The sequence below is a fragment of the Miniopterus natalensis genome, chromosome 5 (assembly GCF_054644295.1).
Source record: "Miniopterus natalensis isolate mMinNat1 chromosome 5, mMinNat1.hap1, whole genome shotgun sequence".
Classification (NCBI taxonomy): domain Eukaryota; kingdom Metazoa; phylum Chordata; class Mammalia; order Chiroptera; family Miniopteridae; genus Miniopterus; species Miniopterus natalensis.
Window position 1 is genome coordinate 65,441,684 of NC_142085.1, and position 17,605 is coordinate 65,459,288.

Genomic DNA, 17,605 nt, shown 5'->3' on the forward strand with positions numbered 1-17,605 from the left:
ACTGAATATCTCCCTCTGGGTTTCCTGTCCCTCCTCTCCCGGGACAACCCCACCGTCACAGGCATGAAGACAGCAACCACCTCGCGCTGGTTCTCGCTGGGGGCATAGACTATGTCGTCTCCCTTTAACGACAAACTCTTGAAAAAAATAGTTTTTTGCTGTGCCTCCACTTATGAATACATTCTCTGTTAATTTCTGTAAACTGGTTTCTAATTCCACCACTCTACTAAAAATGCTCCCCAAAAGGTTACAGAAGGACAGTTTGTTGGATCAAATATTATGGCTTTTTCTTGGTCACCATGTCCCTTGACCTTTCTGAGACATTGTTATAACACTGACTTTTCTACGTTTTCTTGAAAGTGTTCCCCTTTGGGATGCTGTACACTGTATTTTCTAATTTTCCAGGTGACGTACTTTCCTTGTCTTCACCAGTTCTTTATATTTTCCAAGAAGCTGCCCTTCATTTCCTTCTCTTCTCCCGCCATGTTTCCTTTTCTTAAAAAAACTTCTTTTCTCCTTGGCTTTGACTCAAAACCTCTAAACTCATGGATACAAAACCTAGTCTGAGGATTCAAAGCGAGCATTCTCAGTTTCCAAGGGTCTCTAGAATGTCTCCATGTGGATGTCCCGTTAGCATCCACGCCACCTGCGTTCCCCTTGCACCTTCTGCACTCGACCGCCTTCCCCATTCCCTCGCGCTGAGACTGGGAGTTGTGTACATTCATGTCATCAGTGTCTATTCTTCTCCCGTGAAAGTGTGACAATTACTAGAGCAGTAATAGCGCTGTACAGAGAGTATGATTGTGCTTTTAAAGCATGTATGTTTATATAACTTAAAGAATATATAACCAGATGATATTAGCATTTTCAATGGGTTGTTAGGTTCTCTGATTTTTAAAAACTCAGTTCCTAATTATTCCACATTGAATATTAGTTATGACTCGAAATGCTCTTGAAAGTAAACAGAATTCACTTCCTCATTGTTTCCTCTATGTGCCAATTTATCCAACTTTTATTTTATAATACTGAGGTTACTATAAATGGCTTTTGGTTTAAATCCCTGATTCAGTACTATTTCTGCAGGATCTCGCCCCGCATGCCATTGTAAGACACACGTGATTCCACTGTCTTCTCATTCACACCCTAAGAATCCAAGCTTTTCCCTCTGGCCTTCTAAGCCCCCTTCCCTGGATTTTCGGAACCGCCCTGCTGCGGCCACATGCCCCCGCTGAAGCCTTGCCATCTTCTGTTTCTCATGCAGCCCCTGGAATCACCTTTGGCCCCTGGTTCTCTCCTCACTCTCTCCTGCTAACACAACACTCATCCCTGTCTCTGGGTTAATTCCTAAATAGAGCTACCACTTACTGAATTGAACCAAATGGCAAGGACCAACTCTATTTCTTACAACCCTCCTAGGTGGGTATGATGGTCTTCATTCAGTAAATAAGGAAACTGAAACTCAGAACAGTTAAGTGATTTAAGAAAAGTCACATTCCTAGCATGTGGCAAAGAGTCAAATTCATGTCTTTCTTCATAAAACTAGTGTTGTTTCCATCAGCTTTTAAAATCATCTGCCTGACTCAGCAGCTCTTACATGTTCCTACAACCCCAGCTAAATCCATCATCTCCTTGAAGTTGTCACTGATTGCCACAGGCTGCAGGAATGGCTCCTCTCTCTAGATTCCTGAGAGAATAAATTGTCTGGAGACATCCCTTAGTAGTTCATGTCTAGGTCCTTGATTGTACTTCTTGAGATAGAAACAATCTCTTGTAACTTGTTTGTAAATTTTGTAACACTGGGCACAATTCTGGATGTTTGGCAGTGATATATGTTTTTAATAAATTATTTATTGATTATATTTTGTAATAAAATATTCCATTAATGCTGACTTTTCTTTTCTCTTAGGAAGTTAAAAATAATTGTCACGTAAATACATATGTAAACTAAAAATAGGAAATTTATAGCACATATATCACTTTTTCCATTATATACCAACAGTAAAATAAAGCCTAAAACAAAATGAAGAGTGGCATAATACACCTTTTATCTGATCAGCAAACTTTCACTGGCATCAGTAAGAGTGCCAAAAATAGAGCAATTTTTCTATGTAGTTTTTCCATTTCTGCAGATATATCTAAAACTCAATTATGACATTTGATGTAGAGACTCAATATGTCATTTCATCTCTATTATGCATTTTTTCTTACACTTTAAAATTGCTAATTTTCCCACTTTTCTTCCAGAAAATGCAAACTTTCAGATTATATAAAGTCACTTAAAATAATTGTTTATTAACTAGAAATAAGAAAGCACAAAAAATTCCCTTTGATATGTTGGCAGTACATTGAAGAAAAGTGATGGTAATATTTCAGGTTATTATTTAACATATACATAGAAGAGTGAAATAAGAATTTCTTAAATATAGGTAAAAATTTGTGAAAATGAGTATATGCAAATATTTTAAGACCAATGTTATGAATGTCTACATGTATGAAGTATCACTTTTACTGTCTAAGGAGATAGAGTTATAACCTTCTTTTACATATATAGATAGATAACTATCTTTCCAAAGATATAAAATATTTGGAATAGGGTTAACCCTAGAAAGATTGTAATTAATTAAATCATTTTCCAATATTTTTAGTCTTCCTTTTTCTGCATTTTCCCATTTTTATATTTCTTCTTCTAACTTTTAACACCTGTCTTAAGAGTACCCAGCTAATCTTTTTACTTCCTCACAAAGCCTATTTTTTAGAAAGTCTTTTAAAAAAGTATTGTAATTTTCAAATTAATGACCAATAAGGCAAGAGATTATCTTTCAAAAAATCTGCATATTTAATTAATGTGAAAGAAAATGGTTGAATCTTTTAGGTTAAACCATATGAAACTACTGTTTTTGTGGTAAAAATAGTTGAATATAGATGATTTCATAAGGTTCAGTCAATCGTAAGGATAAGTATTAGGCATTTGCCATGATCTGGCTGGAGCCTCTGAAATTTATATTGTCTCCTTAGCACTTTCTAAACAGTATTCAATTGTCCAGGAGATAAACAAGGAGCAGCATATGCCAGCAGTTCCAGCACTTTGATGAACTTATCCAAACTCTGCTACAAGAAAACAAACTCTAGTTTAATTTTAGCCTACATGTAAGTTACATTTAAAATATATGGGGAGGGTCCACCAGCAGTTTTTCAATGTTTTGGACATTCCAAAACTTCACTTAACGATAAAATCAGCTTTATCTATAACTTTATAAACTTACAAAGTGTCTTTACCTGCTTTGGATGTCTTTTCATCTCTTTTAGTTTCAGATTCTGGGGTAAAACAAAACACACATTATATATATACACACATACACATAAACAAACAAGGGGGAAAAAAGCATTTGATAAAAATAGTACTAAGTAGTTTAATAAACATATTTTATAGATTTTTCCCATCTGTTCTCCATCTCAATGACAGTTACATAGTTTTATCAATATACAACGGAACATGTATTATTGGTAAATTATAAAGTAACTGAAGCAAAAGAACTTTGATTTTAAAATCCAGTTTCCCAAAATAGTTTCATACTAATCAAGTAATTTGCCCTCTTGTTTTTAATGAGAGTCTGTTCCTTGATTCATAAGTTATCTAAGTATTTCAAATAAGAAAATTAATAAAAACTACTCAGGAGGAAAGTGTTGTAAGTTTTCCTAATTTAATCAATTTTCTATTTTCAACTGCATACATTCAATTCATGGAGCTCCACCTGGTGGTTAATTTAATCATTTCAAACTGGTATAATTACTGTTGTTTCTATTAATATTTCTATTATTAATTTTGTAAAATAAATTGGCTTAAATTCAGTATAATGATATAAACAAATTAATAAAATGAAGTATTTTTCTTTTATTGCCCTAAGACCATGGTTTTTATCTAGAAATTCTGCATTTTAACTTAATATCAGTATTGATAAGGACATAATTTCATAAGCTATCCAGAAAATACTTATGACATCATCCTACCCAATGTGATAGTAGACTATATTCCCATATTTTCTGGTCATTCCTCTTATTTCACAACTCGTCCAGGCCTTAGAGTTCTATTTTGACATGAAGTGTTGTTTTGATTAATTGAAGGGTTCTGATACATTACAACATTTCTTCTCTTGAAATAGATAAAACTGGTCTCATGGCTGGGATATTTGTTGAGTATACACTATGTGTCAGGGACAGTGCTAGTCAGCTTCACTGTGGTTTTAGCCTAACAGAGTCTCATTTTCTGGAGTTATAATTTAGAAAACCCTAATTTGTTTAACCTTATAATTTTATATATTAGAGAATTACATAGCCATTCACACCCTATTTCTTACAATACTTCAATGTGCATCCTGTAAAAAGTGATATCAGTGTTATTATTGTACTTTACCACACCCTGGCACATCTCTGTCTCTCTCTTTTATTTTTATTTTTGAAAATATATTCACTCACTGGGTAGGACATATGCTACTTTAATGTTTTAGGTGTGCTTTAATGTCATATAAAATTTTATTGTTTAATTTTTAATTTAATTTTTGTTTATGTTCTGTATCCCTTCTTTAGATTTTAAGTTCCATAAGAGCAAGAACTGTGTCTGTTTACTACTCAGATATCAGATTTGGCTAAATATCTGACATTGGTATATGATCAGTAAATATTGTTGAATGAATGAATGAAGAAAATGGTGAACATAAAAACAAACAAGCAAATGCTGCTCCTGGCATATGTGTAGCCCTAGAAGAAATTGATTTATCTTGTACATCTAGAGCTGGAGATAAAAGTTCAGTGTCTTAGAATGGGATTCATAGATATTTTGTTCATCAACTAAGGTAACTATTGGAAAGAGTCTTTCTTCTCACTCTACACAAGGCTTTTCCCCCTGTCAATCACATGGTCATAATCTTGAAGTAGAATCGTCTTAGTCTTAATGTTTGTCAAAAGATCTTTTGGGGAAAAAAAGTTGTGGAAAATATATTTATTAGCTATAAATACAATAAAATAAGAACCAACACTTATCTTGCATATATAATTTTATAAGCACTTTTATGAACATGCACTATCCAATATGCAAGGGGCAGTGGGTCCTCTCAGTATGCTAGAATTACTCACTTTAGGTGTTGCATGAGCAACACTAACAAGATGACCTCACCAGTCATGACTTCCCAGGAAGTGTGAGAAGCAGGCGTTCAGGTCATTTAATCTAGCTTTAAAAGCAAGCTCACTAAGTTTTGTGACTGTGGGCATTACTTAAAACCTCAAGTCTTAATTCTGTCATTGCTAAAGTGGAAAAAATAATAACGTAAAATTTATGTGAGAATTATAAGTAATGTATGAAAAGGCCTTAGTTTTTTAAAAATTATGCTCATAAACTTAAATTGCATCATCTCTCAAGGTAATTTCCTTTTTTCTTACAGAATTAAAACTTTACCCTTGAATATGCCAAGCAGGAATTGATATGTGGGAAATTGTCAATAGATTTCTAAGGTAAATGACATTTCTACTGAAGGTTAAGTCTTTGATTTTTTTAAAAATATATTTTTATTGATTTCAGAGAGAGAAAAGGAGAGGGAGAGAGAGAAACATAAGTGATGAGAGAGTCATTGATCAGCTGCCTCCTGCACACCCCCTACTGGGGATGGAGCCCGAAACCCAGGCGTGTGCCCTGAACAGGAATCAAATTGAGATCTCCTGGATCATAGGCCGGGCAAGTCTTTGATTTTTGAGGCATATAAGGATGCTTGTTTCTACTCAGATAAAAATGACAGCCCTCTTACTCCAATTAAGCTGACAACCAAATATATATATATATATTTAAAGTTTAGTCAAAAGGCTTCATTGAGAAGTTTCAGGAAACTAAGAACAGTGGTTAATGCTGGAGATTGGGAACTGGAGGCCAGAGAGAGGGAATAGGGTCATTTTTATTCTGTTTAAATTTTTTTCACCATTATTATAATTGTTTAATAATCAAATATCTGGATTAAACATTTGTCACTTGAGCCCTTCCTTCTGGACTCCCCATGCGAGCACTGCAGAAACACAGAACCAAGAACTGCCCACCCAGCCTGGCCGGGCCTGGCTCCGAGGTCGGGCGTCCACCTAGGATCCCGGAGATCAGGGTTCCACCCCCAGTCGGGGCGCGCAGGAGACAGCCGCTCAATGACTCATCATCATTGATGTTTCTGTCTCTCTCTCTCTCTCCCTTCCTCTCTCTGAAATCAGTGAAGATATACTAAAAACAAACAAACAAACAAACAAAACTTCCCACCCAGAGTTGCTGAGACAACCTGACATTTCATAAGCAGGACTGACTTTTTCGGGCTGTTGATTTTATCTGAAATGTAAATTGCTGACAGGCCTGGGGAGGGGATCTTCATTAATGATTTTCAATGTCATCAACACAACACATCTGTTATCAAGTACAACAGGCTGACCCCAACTTCAGCATGCTTGTGCTTGAGACAGAGAGGGCGGCGGTGGAAATCAGCTTTGCTTAGGAGTCTCTGCTTTATATGTAAGGAAAGAAATTTACACAATTTATAAATCCCATTCATTGTGTTTATTCAATTTATAAATCTGTATTCTTTTCAGAATGCCTCTATTTTAAAAACTTTGCAGGTTAGAAGCTGAATATCACTGATTTTTGCTTTCCCACTTTATTCGTATCACATTTCCTTCATTGAACTCATGTTTCTTCTCTTGAACATGTCTTAAGAGGAATTTGTTTTGCAAATAGTTCATGCATTTCTTTGTGGTCCAGATAAATACAATGGTGGGAAAGACAAGATCTGACTACCATTAAGTTTGATTTGGAACTTCCTCAGTCCATAGACTTCCAAAGGGGGAGTGTCCTAAGTTTGGGTGAGGTCACACAAAAAAACAATACCTGACATCTCCTACTCAACGAAGTTTCATCTTATCTCTATCAAAATAAATATTCTATGGACTATTTGATATTCCTTCCTATTTTATCCAAATTCATGTGATTTTGAAACTTCAAACACTATCTATGTTCCCCTTGTTCCTACTTGAGTTTCTAAATCAGTATCATCTTTGTTTATAAATTGAGGAATCCCTCCATGCATAATAAACGAGCACGGTGATGGTGGTAAGTACTTAAGCAACCTTATACAAATTAATGAGGTGTAGGGATAGGTTTCTTTTTTTCTTTTCTTTCTTTTTTTTTTTTTTTTTGGCACTGCAGTTGGAGAAAAACAGACAGACACACCAACCCAACAAAAATCCCTTAGTTCAAAATTTATTTCCTTTATTAGTTAGATGTTTTAATATGAAGCATTTGAAACTCTAAATTTCTATTTTCTCACCTTATGAAATGGGGACAATGATGATTAATTAGTGTATCTGTAGCTAACATTAGATTAAATAATTTCTCAAGTATTTCCTAGACATTCATGTACTAATCTCTAAATAATGGATGCCCATTTATTGGATAAAAAATCTGGTATGCCTTGTCTAAGGCAGCATGGGAGGCCACTTTGCTTTTCCTCTTTCCCAGCTCTTTTCCAAGTACTGTGAGATTTGGGGAGGGAGGGATAGGATATTGTCCTGTTCATCTTTGGAGCCTTAGTACTTAAAATATCCACAGAATATTGTACCAACACTTAAAATTGTTATCGATACAAAACAATTTAAATTGTGGTTTTCAAATGCCAGGAAAATCAAATGTATAAACATCACTTTTAGGTGGTTTAGACCAAATATGAGGGGAAACCCTGTCCCTTTAAGTAACACCTTACATAGGTGGAAAAAGCCCATTAGAACTCACCCACCAGATATTTAAGTCTTCACGTTTTTATATTTATTTGTTGGGACTAGCAATACAACTATCAGATACAACTATCCAGAGTAGCTAAGTGAATGAACTAGTTTGTAGCTTGTTATTTCGAAGCTGCAGCTGGAGCCTGGAGCTGCCGAGCCCGGGGCTTTTCCGTAAGGCCCAGGCACACATGCGAGCCCTCCCCAGCCTGCTTTTCCTGTGTGTCTGCCCCATTCGCCTCACCTCTGGTTTCCATTAGATCAGCAGTGAAGAAGATGCTGTATGAGCTTCTATAGCTATAGTTCTGAAATGCCTCCAGTTTGTAATGCAAGAGCTTAATTTGTGACTCAGTGCTTTATGCCTAAGTCCTGATTCTGAGGCCTTGGCAAGATGCCCTTGGGAGTTTGTTGCTCCCAAAGCAAGTTTGCTGAGTGGACAATAAAAACACAAAATGAGCCAGAGGGCACTCGCTCTTTGCAGCACAGAATAAATGCATACATACATTTTTCTTCCCCCGTTCTGCCATCACTTCCTTTTGGTGACCCTCTGTCTTTTGTATATGCTAAAACAACGTCCCAGGGATCTGACAGCGTCAATCCCCTTACCTACTCTCCTTCATGAATCGCCGTGGGGGCCTCATTACACTTCCCTTCCCTGGAGCATCCAACATAGGAATAGACACTGGGCTAAGTAAGAAATAATTGGAGGAGGCTGAACACATTGTAGGTGGCACAAAGGCGAGTCAGAACAAGGTCCTGTGATGTTATGTGAAGATGGAAGGAGAGCTGGTTGGACATATTTCAGGTAATGAGCCAGCTGACTTTAAAGCATTCAATGGGTTCAGAAAGCTGTGCAAAAAATAAGCAGACATTCTTTGTGTTTTCCTTATCAACGGAGAGTCACTCTTTACCTAGACTCTTACTTGTTTCCCTGCACATTGACATTCATTTTCTTTAACTTGAAGTGAGAATAACTAATTAAATTAATAAAAGGTCATAGGTTTAAGTAAAGATAATCTACATCTGGTTCAAAAATGTAAAAATAATAGGTGACTTTATATGACAAATAATACATTTACATATATTTTTTATATATATGTATATTAATTGATTTCAGAGAGAGGAAGGGAGAGGGAGAGAGAGAGAGAAACATCAATAATGAGAGAGTCATTGACCGGCTGCCTCCTGCACACCCCCTGCTGGGGACCGAGGCCACAGCCCCGGCATGTGCCCTGACCAGGAATCGAACCATGACCTCCTGCTTCCTAGGTGGATCGATGCTCAACCACTAAGCCACGCCAGCTGCGCTACATTTATATTTTTTAAGTGAACAGAAAAAATAGAAAGGCTTATTATGACATTTAAACAATGTCCCTGCAAAAAGAGAAGCACATTAGAGCATCTGCATAAGGTAGCTTGGTGTGACCAGAGAAGTGAACATGCAGAGTGACGGTGACTCATTCTCTCACCCTACCCTGTCCTTTTTCATGAGGAAAGGAAAGGAAAAGATAGGATACCAAGGGAGGAAGATTGGGGCTTTGTATCTGTCATTGTCCATATATTCCAGATACATTTAGTTGTATATATATTACCATTATACATCTTTTTGGAGAAAGGAAATAAGAATTCACAGTGCTTGGATACATTAATTTTGTAAAGCTGCTGATTATATAGAAAATTCTGGCAAGCTCAACTACTTTCTTACCAACACATAACCCCTTTTTAGTCTGTCAACTTTGCATTTTGGTGTGATGGAGACACACAAAAAGTTGTAGGCTATAAGTTGCTGCTTAGAGTCTAAGTGTTGCTGTTACTGGCACATGCTCATTTCGAAAACAAGAAATATTAGACAATTCTGAGTATCACACTATGCCTATAGAATGTACTGGGATTAATTCGAAACTAAATGTATCACATTGAACTTAGCATATTTACTTGTGTTTTAAGGGACATAACTTGCTGTGTGGCATATCAGAGTCCACATTACTATGAGCCTAGTGTAATGGTAAACAGGAGGCGCAATGAGACGCAAGAGCAAGAGCACTGGGCTCGATTTAGGAGATCAGAGTTCCAATGTTGCCTCTGCTGGAAATTACAATGAGTTTGAAAGTTTCTTTACTATTCATTTTATTTTTTTTGTAAGATGAGAGTATATAACTATGGTTTATCTCTAAGTTTCTCCTAGCCATAAAATTTGTTTATGATTTTACTCAATTTGAACTTAAAGAATGGCAAGATATCACTGGGAAATTTTAAGTATTACCTTTTATCTTAAACCTTTGTTCCATGGCATTCCTGATAAGATTCACCTTGGGATTATAAAAGGTTGATTGCCCACCACAGACTGATAAAATTGGAATAGCATATGCATTTTTAAAAGCTTTTTCAATATTCCTAACATAGTTACTCTTTTCTTTGTTATTTCATTGTACAGTTTCGAATTTTATGATAGGAAATAAGTCTCTTTTTCTTTGCTCAAAAACATACCAGGGCATATGAAAGTTATAGTTTGAGAGCATTACAAAGAAATGATATATTACTTTGTTGTTGGCAACTGAATATTCAATGGGCAGATCAATGTGTTTTCACATTTCATTATACAATATTACCTTTTTCCTTTAGGGGAGCTGGCAACTTCACTTCTTTCCCCTTAATAGGCTCTGGAAAGAAACATTGAACATTTAGTCTCAGCCAAGATAAAAAATAATTGAGAACACATATATAAGAGCTATCAGTAAAGTGAACTTGGGTGGAAATAATGTAATATTTTCTTTCAAAATTGATTTTAATCCTACAGACCCAAAGATACAACAGTGTAGAGTACAGCAAGCCATTCCCTGATTGTTTTTATTTAAAATAAATGTAAATTGTTGAATGAATTACAATCTATTTGTTCATTTAAGAAGACAGGCATTTGGATGGATAAGAACTTATTTCGTCTTTAACTTTTAAAAACATATGGCTTCAGCATCCAAAAGTTTCCTCCAGCTGTTATAATTAGCGCTCATGTGGTTTATTTTTATCAGACTATTCCCCCCCTCCCCCAAAAGAAACAAGCAAATGGGAAACCCTGCATATATCATGTAAATGTGGTGTTTTAGTCACCAGATGCAGGTCAAATAAATTTGAGGAATAAGACTAAGGTAAAATATGAGAGACAATTGATTCTATAAACTCCCAAAGCCTTCAAGTGTGGCCCTCGGTTAAAGTAAATCAAGTAAGGCCTCGTTCATTCTACCACGTTCAATTACAGAGTGATTCCGATCGTATCATGGGTTCCAGATGGACATGTGGCAATGTCTCAAACAACTTTATCTGTCCTTGACAACCTGTAGAAAAACATAAACCCATTTTCTGCCTCCTCTGCAACTTTAAATCTCAGTATCTACTTTATTGACAAAAGTGTCTTTGAATACAGTGGGAAAGGAAGAAAGAAAGAAATCTATACTTTCAGCCTTTTTTTCCATTTCCACCTTATGGTTTTGGGTGGGAATTTAGAGAATATGGTGGTGGCACTTGTATCACAAGCCCCTCAAATAATCACTCAGAATTAATTGAGCCCAGCTGACTTTGGATGGTGTCAAGAATGAATTTAGGGGTTCTATTGAAAAAGCTGTGTTCCTCAAAGCAAGATTTTCTTCGTAGAACTTTTTAAAATGGCTTTGATGGAAAAGAAATGTTTGTGTTGCTATTTATTGTGCAAAGTATAACTAAGGCCATTTTTTCCTATATTTTAGCATGAAAAGATGAAATCAAGAGCTATGGATTGAATAAACACAAAGAGAAGCTTCATTAACTTAAAAAAAAGTCAAGGGGGGTCATTTACTGCTTTCCCATTTCCCAGCTAAACCACAAGAATTAATGTGTTGTGAAATGAGAAGTGGTGGTGGGGACGGATTGCCAGTGGGGTGGGAGAATGCAGTCCCTGGAACTTCAGGATTCAATATTACGCATGATTATCTAAATGGGGGAGTAGATATGATGAACATAGTTATAAAATATAAGACCTAGGGAGCAGAACCCCAAGATGGATTTTATATTCTGGGGAAAGAAAGAAGCTATATTTTTACGCGATATTTGAAAGTCATAAGCCCAGCACCTTAAACTTGGAAAGAGTTCTCAGAAAACAGAGGTGATTTTTATTTCCAAGTTTGCTAAAGATGGCTTCTGCTCCCAGGCTGGTCATCTTTTGCACTGGCTGTCCTGTAGTTCATTCTTTCTCAGTTTCCTTTATGACTTCAAGGGTTTTGACCTGATTTAGAACGAACACAGGCTGATCTGAACAGTCTCTAATTACCCAAGCAAGTGAGTGGATATCAAATCTGACAAAAACTGTGGAGAGAATGTTATATAGAAATTCTGCATTTCTGTATTAGAAAGTCCTGGTAGATACATGATTGGTTTGGGTCACTATAAAGCATTTTTTCAACTTACCTGTCTTATTTGTTAGGAAATAAGCTTTGGAGAACACATTTGTGTGTGTGTGTTGCTTTTTTCCAATACGACAGTTTCTTTGCATTTGTCTAAAAGCCTATAGAAAGGCTTATGAATCTTGATTATTAGAATCTGGAACATATTTAAATATGCTGTGATATAAATTGGAATTCTCAAATAATCTGGGCAAGGAGGTTGTGATGGAGAAAACGTTAACAAAGGCATAAAGAGATGGTTTCAGATTTTTCACTTCCCTACACTGCCCCTAGAGATACAGGCAGTAAAGAACTAGGGTGAAATACAGATTGCTGGGGATCAGTTTCAAAGTCCTCAGACAGCATAGCCCATTCTTAGCTCTAGTTTTTGTTTGATTAGTAGGAGTGGCCAAGAAAAAGCATATGGAAGACAAATAGAAGTTGGGGTATCATTAGGTGCATGGTCCTGAGCATCAGAATGTTAAAGAAGATAAGCATTGCTGAGCATCCACTGGGATTAGGCCCAAACATACATAGGCCTGTGTCAAATCTAGACAACGATTCTAGCGTCCGTCCTACTAGCCCAATACCAGAGGAAGCTAAGTGTGTTGTTACTATCGCATTCTTAGTAGAGGAGGAATTACTTAATCTCTTTGATGACTTGTTTGGGTTTAGTTTGCAGTTCCTTGGTCCATGGATGAACCTTGGATCATCAGATAAGTCAGAACACCTGTAAGAAGCAAGTGGTGATATAGCGTAGGGGTGGATGCCAGAAAGAACATAACCAATAACAGGGGTGACTTAGCAGGGTTGTCTGGTTTCTGGGTGGTCGTGGCCACATAAACAGGGCTCTGCCCTCGTGAGTGTGTTGAGAGGACTTAAGCCAATCTCGAGTCCAGGAAAATCTGTAGCTGAACCAGCAGCAAAAGCCAGCAAGACATGTCTTTCTCTTGCCTTTTTTCTTTCAAATTATCATCCCTAGACCTTCTCTATACCACCTTAAATAAAGACACAAACCTAATGATGTTTCTTTAAATGCCTAACTTACTCATGGCTATCACGTCCCAGGTAAATGTGGTCCCAAATGATTTTTGTGTAATAATTCTGATTTTAGAATGGGAGCGTTGCTTAATACACACAAAGTGCAATCTATGGGAGACTGGAAAACATAGGCACCACTTAGCTGCATAATATAAATAACTCTAAATATACAATGATTCCAGTGCAGTAAGTGGCCTTTTAGCAAGTGGAATTGCTGCATTCTGGTTCTGCCACAGCTCAGCAGCAGGCTTCAAAGACTGCTTCAGAAACAATAACACTGGGAAGGTTTTTAAAGTCCTTCATATCTTATAGGTAACCCAGCACATTAAAAAAAAGGTGTAATGATAAACGATATTTGGAAAATATAGGAAACATGGCAATAAAATTATTCTAAAATAGCATCCAACTTATATATAACAAAGATATCTGAGGGCATTAATGCAGCTTGAATAAAAAGAAGTGCATTTTAAATAGCTCTAAATTAATAGTCACATGCAGCAAATCTTTATATACATGGTTTTCTTGTGACTGTGGAGAGACATCTTGCAAATAGTAGAGGATTTAACACTGAGAAAAAAGTGTTCACTAGAAAATTACCTACAATTGCGCATTAATAGCATAACAACGATAATAGAAACTACAGGAGCCTACTTAGTGAAGTGGTCAGTATGGGTTTAAATCCCCCAAATAATGTTTTCCAGGACACACTTTTATTACTGCCATTTCCTACTGGTTTAGGCTTTGGCACAAAGTGGTCTGTAAGTAGCAGTTTAGAGTTTTGATAATCATCATTGCCTGAAAGCTAGTTTTGGATTTAGGCCCCCGACTTTTTCTTTTGAGATGCTTTTATATTGAACAATAATATGTAGTCCAAATATTCTTGTGACATAAGTGCAGATCAAAATAAATGTATTTTATACTACATTGGAAGGAGGAAAGGTTTATATTTTGCTAATCATGATTTGAAAACCATAAATGTATATATATGTTATGAATTTTTCTGGTAGTATGTTTCAATGACACCTTTAGCTTTCACACAATCAAGAATAATGTTTTTGTTACTTGTCAGATAAAATGAGAGTCAAAGACAAGAAGGAGCCTCTTCCAAAGTACCAGTAATGACTGCAGAAAAAGAAACTAAATTCCTCTGTGGTAATTAAGAGGAGTCACCCCAGTAGTGAAAAGACTAAGACTATTTTTTCATACTGCATAGCCAATGTGTCTACATCAAATAAAATTTCAAAGTGATGTAATGATTTCTACACTCAAAGCAAAGGTTCTTTGAAGAATAAAAAAAATAAGAACCCTATTTTAAGGAGCAAGCAGTACCTGTGTGAAAATTAAAAGATAGACTTTAAAATCCAACAGACTTGACTTTCATTCTTGCCTTTGCCTCTTCACAGTGTAACACCGAGTAACTTATTTGATCTATACCTCAGCTTTTGCATTTATAAAAATTGGGATACCCAGAACTACTTGCTGAAGCAAAATGTGTAGATTTTATTGTGCCTGGCAAAGAGCAGATGCCCCACTTCTGTACTTCTCCCAAACAATTCCCATCTCTTTGCCTGGCTAATTGTCATCCCCTTCACTTAAATTTAATATAACTTCTTCAGGAAAGCCTTCTCGGAGTCCCCAGACTTAATTAGAATCTTGGATTACACTCTTTTATAGCACATTGTGTATCTTCTCTATGATTTTTATGATTTTAATTAATTATGTCACTAATATTATAAATATCAGAAGGACACAGACTATGCTTTTCTTGTATTCCCAGTGTCTAGGGAGTATGTGTTCTGATTACTGTATATTAGATTCACAAAAAATAATTATTGAATGTGTTACTTATTAGTGCACATAAAATTTAAGGTGACTAGCACAGGTCTTGATGCTTAAATAGGTGGCATTTCAATTAACTAGATAGATAGATAACTAATAAATAAGATTATCATAAGTATGAATTCAGAAGAGAGGGTTTCAGTGAACGCTGAGAAAACTTGATGCTTTATATGGACATTATTCTTAGAAAGAGGCCTGAGATTTGGATGGACAGAGAGGAAAGTCAATCTATTCAGAAGAGAAAATTCTCAATATTTCAATAAGAATGTCATGCCTTTTCATAGCAATAAGGAGCCTGAGAGACTAAAGCAGACAGAACATGACTAAGAGAGTCTTGGATAATAGCAGAATTCACAACTCCAGTTCCCAAGTTTTCCTTCCTATTCCAAGCTTTGTCATCTTTGTTTTTCCAATGACTAGCCAGCGCTTGTAAAGACTGTACACTAAATGTATATTTTATGAATGGGTAGAAAGGAAAGAACCAGAGCACATGAAAGTAAGTCCTTTTTGTAATTTTTAATTCCCTTCTTTTTTTTTAATGCTCTCATTCTTTAAGAAAAATCCTTTTACTCTCTCCCTTTTTCTTTTTTCATTTTTGAAATTGTAACCTGAGCACTTTTTTAGGTCATGGTGAACTGTAAGAAAGAATTTAGGGGACAGGTAAATAAATACAAAGTTTCAAATGTATAAGGGTGATCTATAGAATTTTGTGGCCCCCACAACTGCAAAGACAATGCCTAATGTACTATGGGCCATTCAAATATTTTTGCTAATAGATTTTTAGTGTTATTTTATTGACTCTATTACCTTTATCTTTCGGAACTGAAGAAGTCTTCTCAGATTTTTCTTTTCTAATTTCTGCAAGAAGAATAATGAAAAGAAAATGTTACAAGGAATAATAGAGATAAAAATGGCAAGTTTCTTGATGTGTTTTGTTTACTGAGGCCTAAAAAATCAAAGCGGCTCTGAGTTGATATTCAATATACAGAATATATACTGGGATAGGTTCCCCATACGGAAATGAACTAAATATGCAGGAGACAGAAAATAAGCCCATGAATTATTATCACAAGGGGCAAATTATGATAGAGGTACAAATAAAATGGAAAGAGAAGGCAGGGTAAAAATAATAGCCAACATTGTCTTTTTACTATATGTTACAGGAAATGTTCTCTACTGTCTTGTCATTCAACATTTACAAGAACCCTGTAAGGTAGTTAGGTCCCATCATTATTCTTGCTTTTCACATAAAATGAATTAACTTTCCCAAGGTCATATAGCTCTTAAATAGGAGACTTGGAATTTAAGCTGATGCCCCTCTGAACTCAACCACAAAGGTACTGGCTCTAGTAGCTGAATGATGGGGTCAGGAAAGGTTGTGGCAGGTGGTACTGAGGCAGGACTTGGAAGACAGAAAGGAATTAGACCAACAGAGATAGAGTGGAAAGGAAGACACATTTTAGAAGGACACATTTTAAGGAGGCCTGGGCTGGGCGGTCTGTCAGTTCGGCTTTGTGAGTCACTTGTAACCAACAGAATGCAGTGGAAGTGATACTGTGTGACTTCCTAGGCTGAAGCAGGAAAGGCGATGCAGCTCCCACCTGCTCCTCTAGGAACACTAGCCCTGGGGAAGCCAGGTGCCATGTAGGTGCTCTAACCCACACCACTGTGCAGCAAAGGATTCATATAAGCAGTCCAGTCAAGAGCCCAAACTGAGCTCCCAGGCAACAGCCAGCAGCCTTTTCCAGCCATCTAGGCGAGCCAACCTGGCCATTGAGAAGTTGGCTGCTTTAGATGACTAGAGCTCAGGCCTACATCTGACTGCCATCATGTGAGATTGTTGTATCTAAAATGTCATTGCCAAACCCAAGACCACCTAGATTTTCTCTTATGTTATCTTCTAGAAGTTTTATAGCTTTATGTTTAAATTATGTCTATGGTTTCTTAATTTTTTGAGAAGAATGCAGGGTCTGAGTCAGGATTCATTTTTTTCTTCTGCTTGTTGATGTGCACTTATTTAGTACCACTTGTTGATAAGACTATGATTTCTCCATTGGGTTGCTTTTGCTCCTCTGTCAAAGATGTTGACTATATTTTGTGGGTCTGTTTCAATTTGAGTATCACACTGTGTTGATAGCCATAGCTTTGTAGTCTTAAAGTCCAGTCTTCTGACTTTATTTTTCTCCTTTAATATTGTCTTTGCTATTTTGGGTCTTCTATTTTTCCATAAAAACTTAAAATTAGGGAGTGGGTGGGGAGAGATTAATCAAAGAACTTACATGCATATATGCATAACCCATGGACACAGACAATAGTGTGGAGAAGGCCTGGGAGGGAGAGCAGATGCAGGGTGGAGAGGATCAATGGGGGAATAAAAGGGGATTTCTGTAATACTCTCAACAATAAAGTTAAATTAAAAAAAAGAAAAAAGAAAAAAACCCCTTAAAATCAGTTTGTTGATATCTACAATATCAGTTTGCTGATTTTCACAGGAATTTTTATTATGATTGCATTGAATCTAC

At 36.3% G+C, this 17,605-nt stretch overlaps 1 protein-coding gene across 1 annotated transcript in view; it reads right to left on the bottom strand.

The window, feature by feature from the left end:
- The window catches only part of TRDN (triadin), a 254,454-nt gene that overhangs the window by 33,147 nt on the left and 203,702 nt on the right, over window positions 1-17,605 (bottom strand). The window contains exons 21-23 of the mRNA XM_087817589.1: window positions 15,891-15,941; window positions 10,404-10,454; window positions 3,277-3,315 (exon numbers count right to left, since the gene is read on the bottom strand). Of these exons, the coding sequence (XP_087673715.1) occupies window positions 3,277-3,315; window positions 10,404-10,454; window positions 15,891-15,941 (141 nt within the window). The remainder of the gene's footprint in view (window positions 1-3,276; window positions 3,316-10,403; window positions 10,455-15,890; window positions 15,942-17,605) is intronic.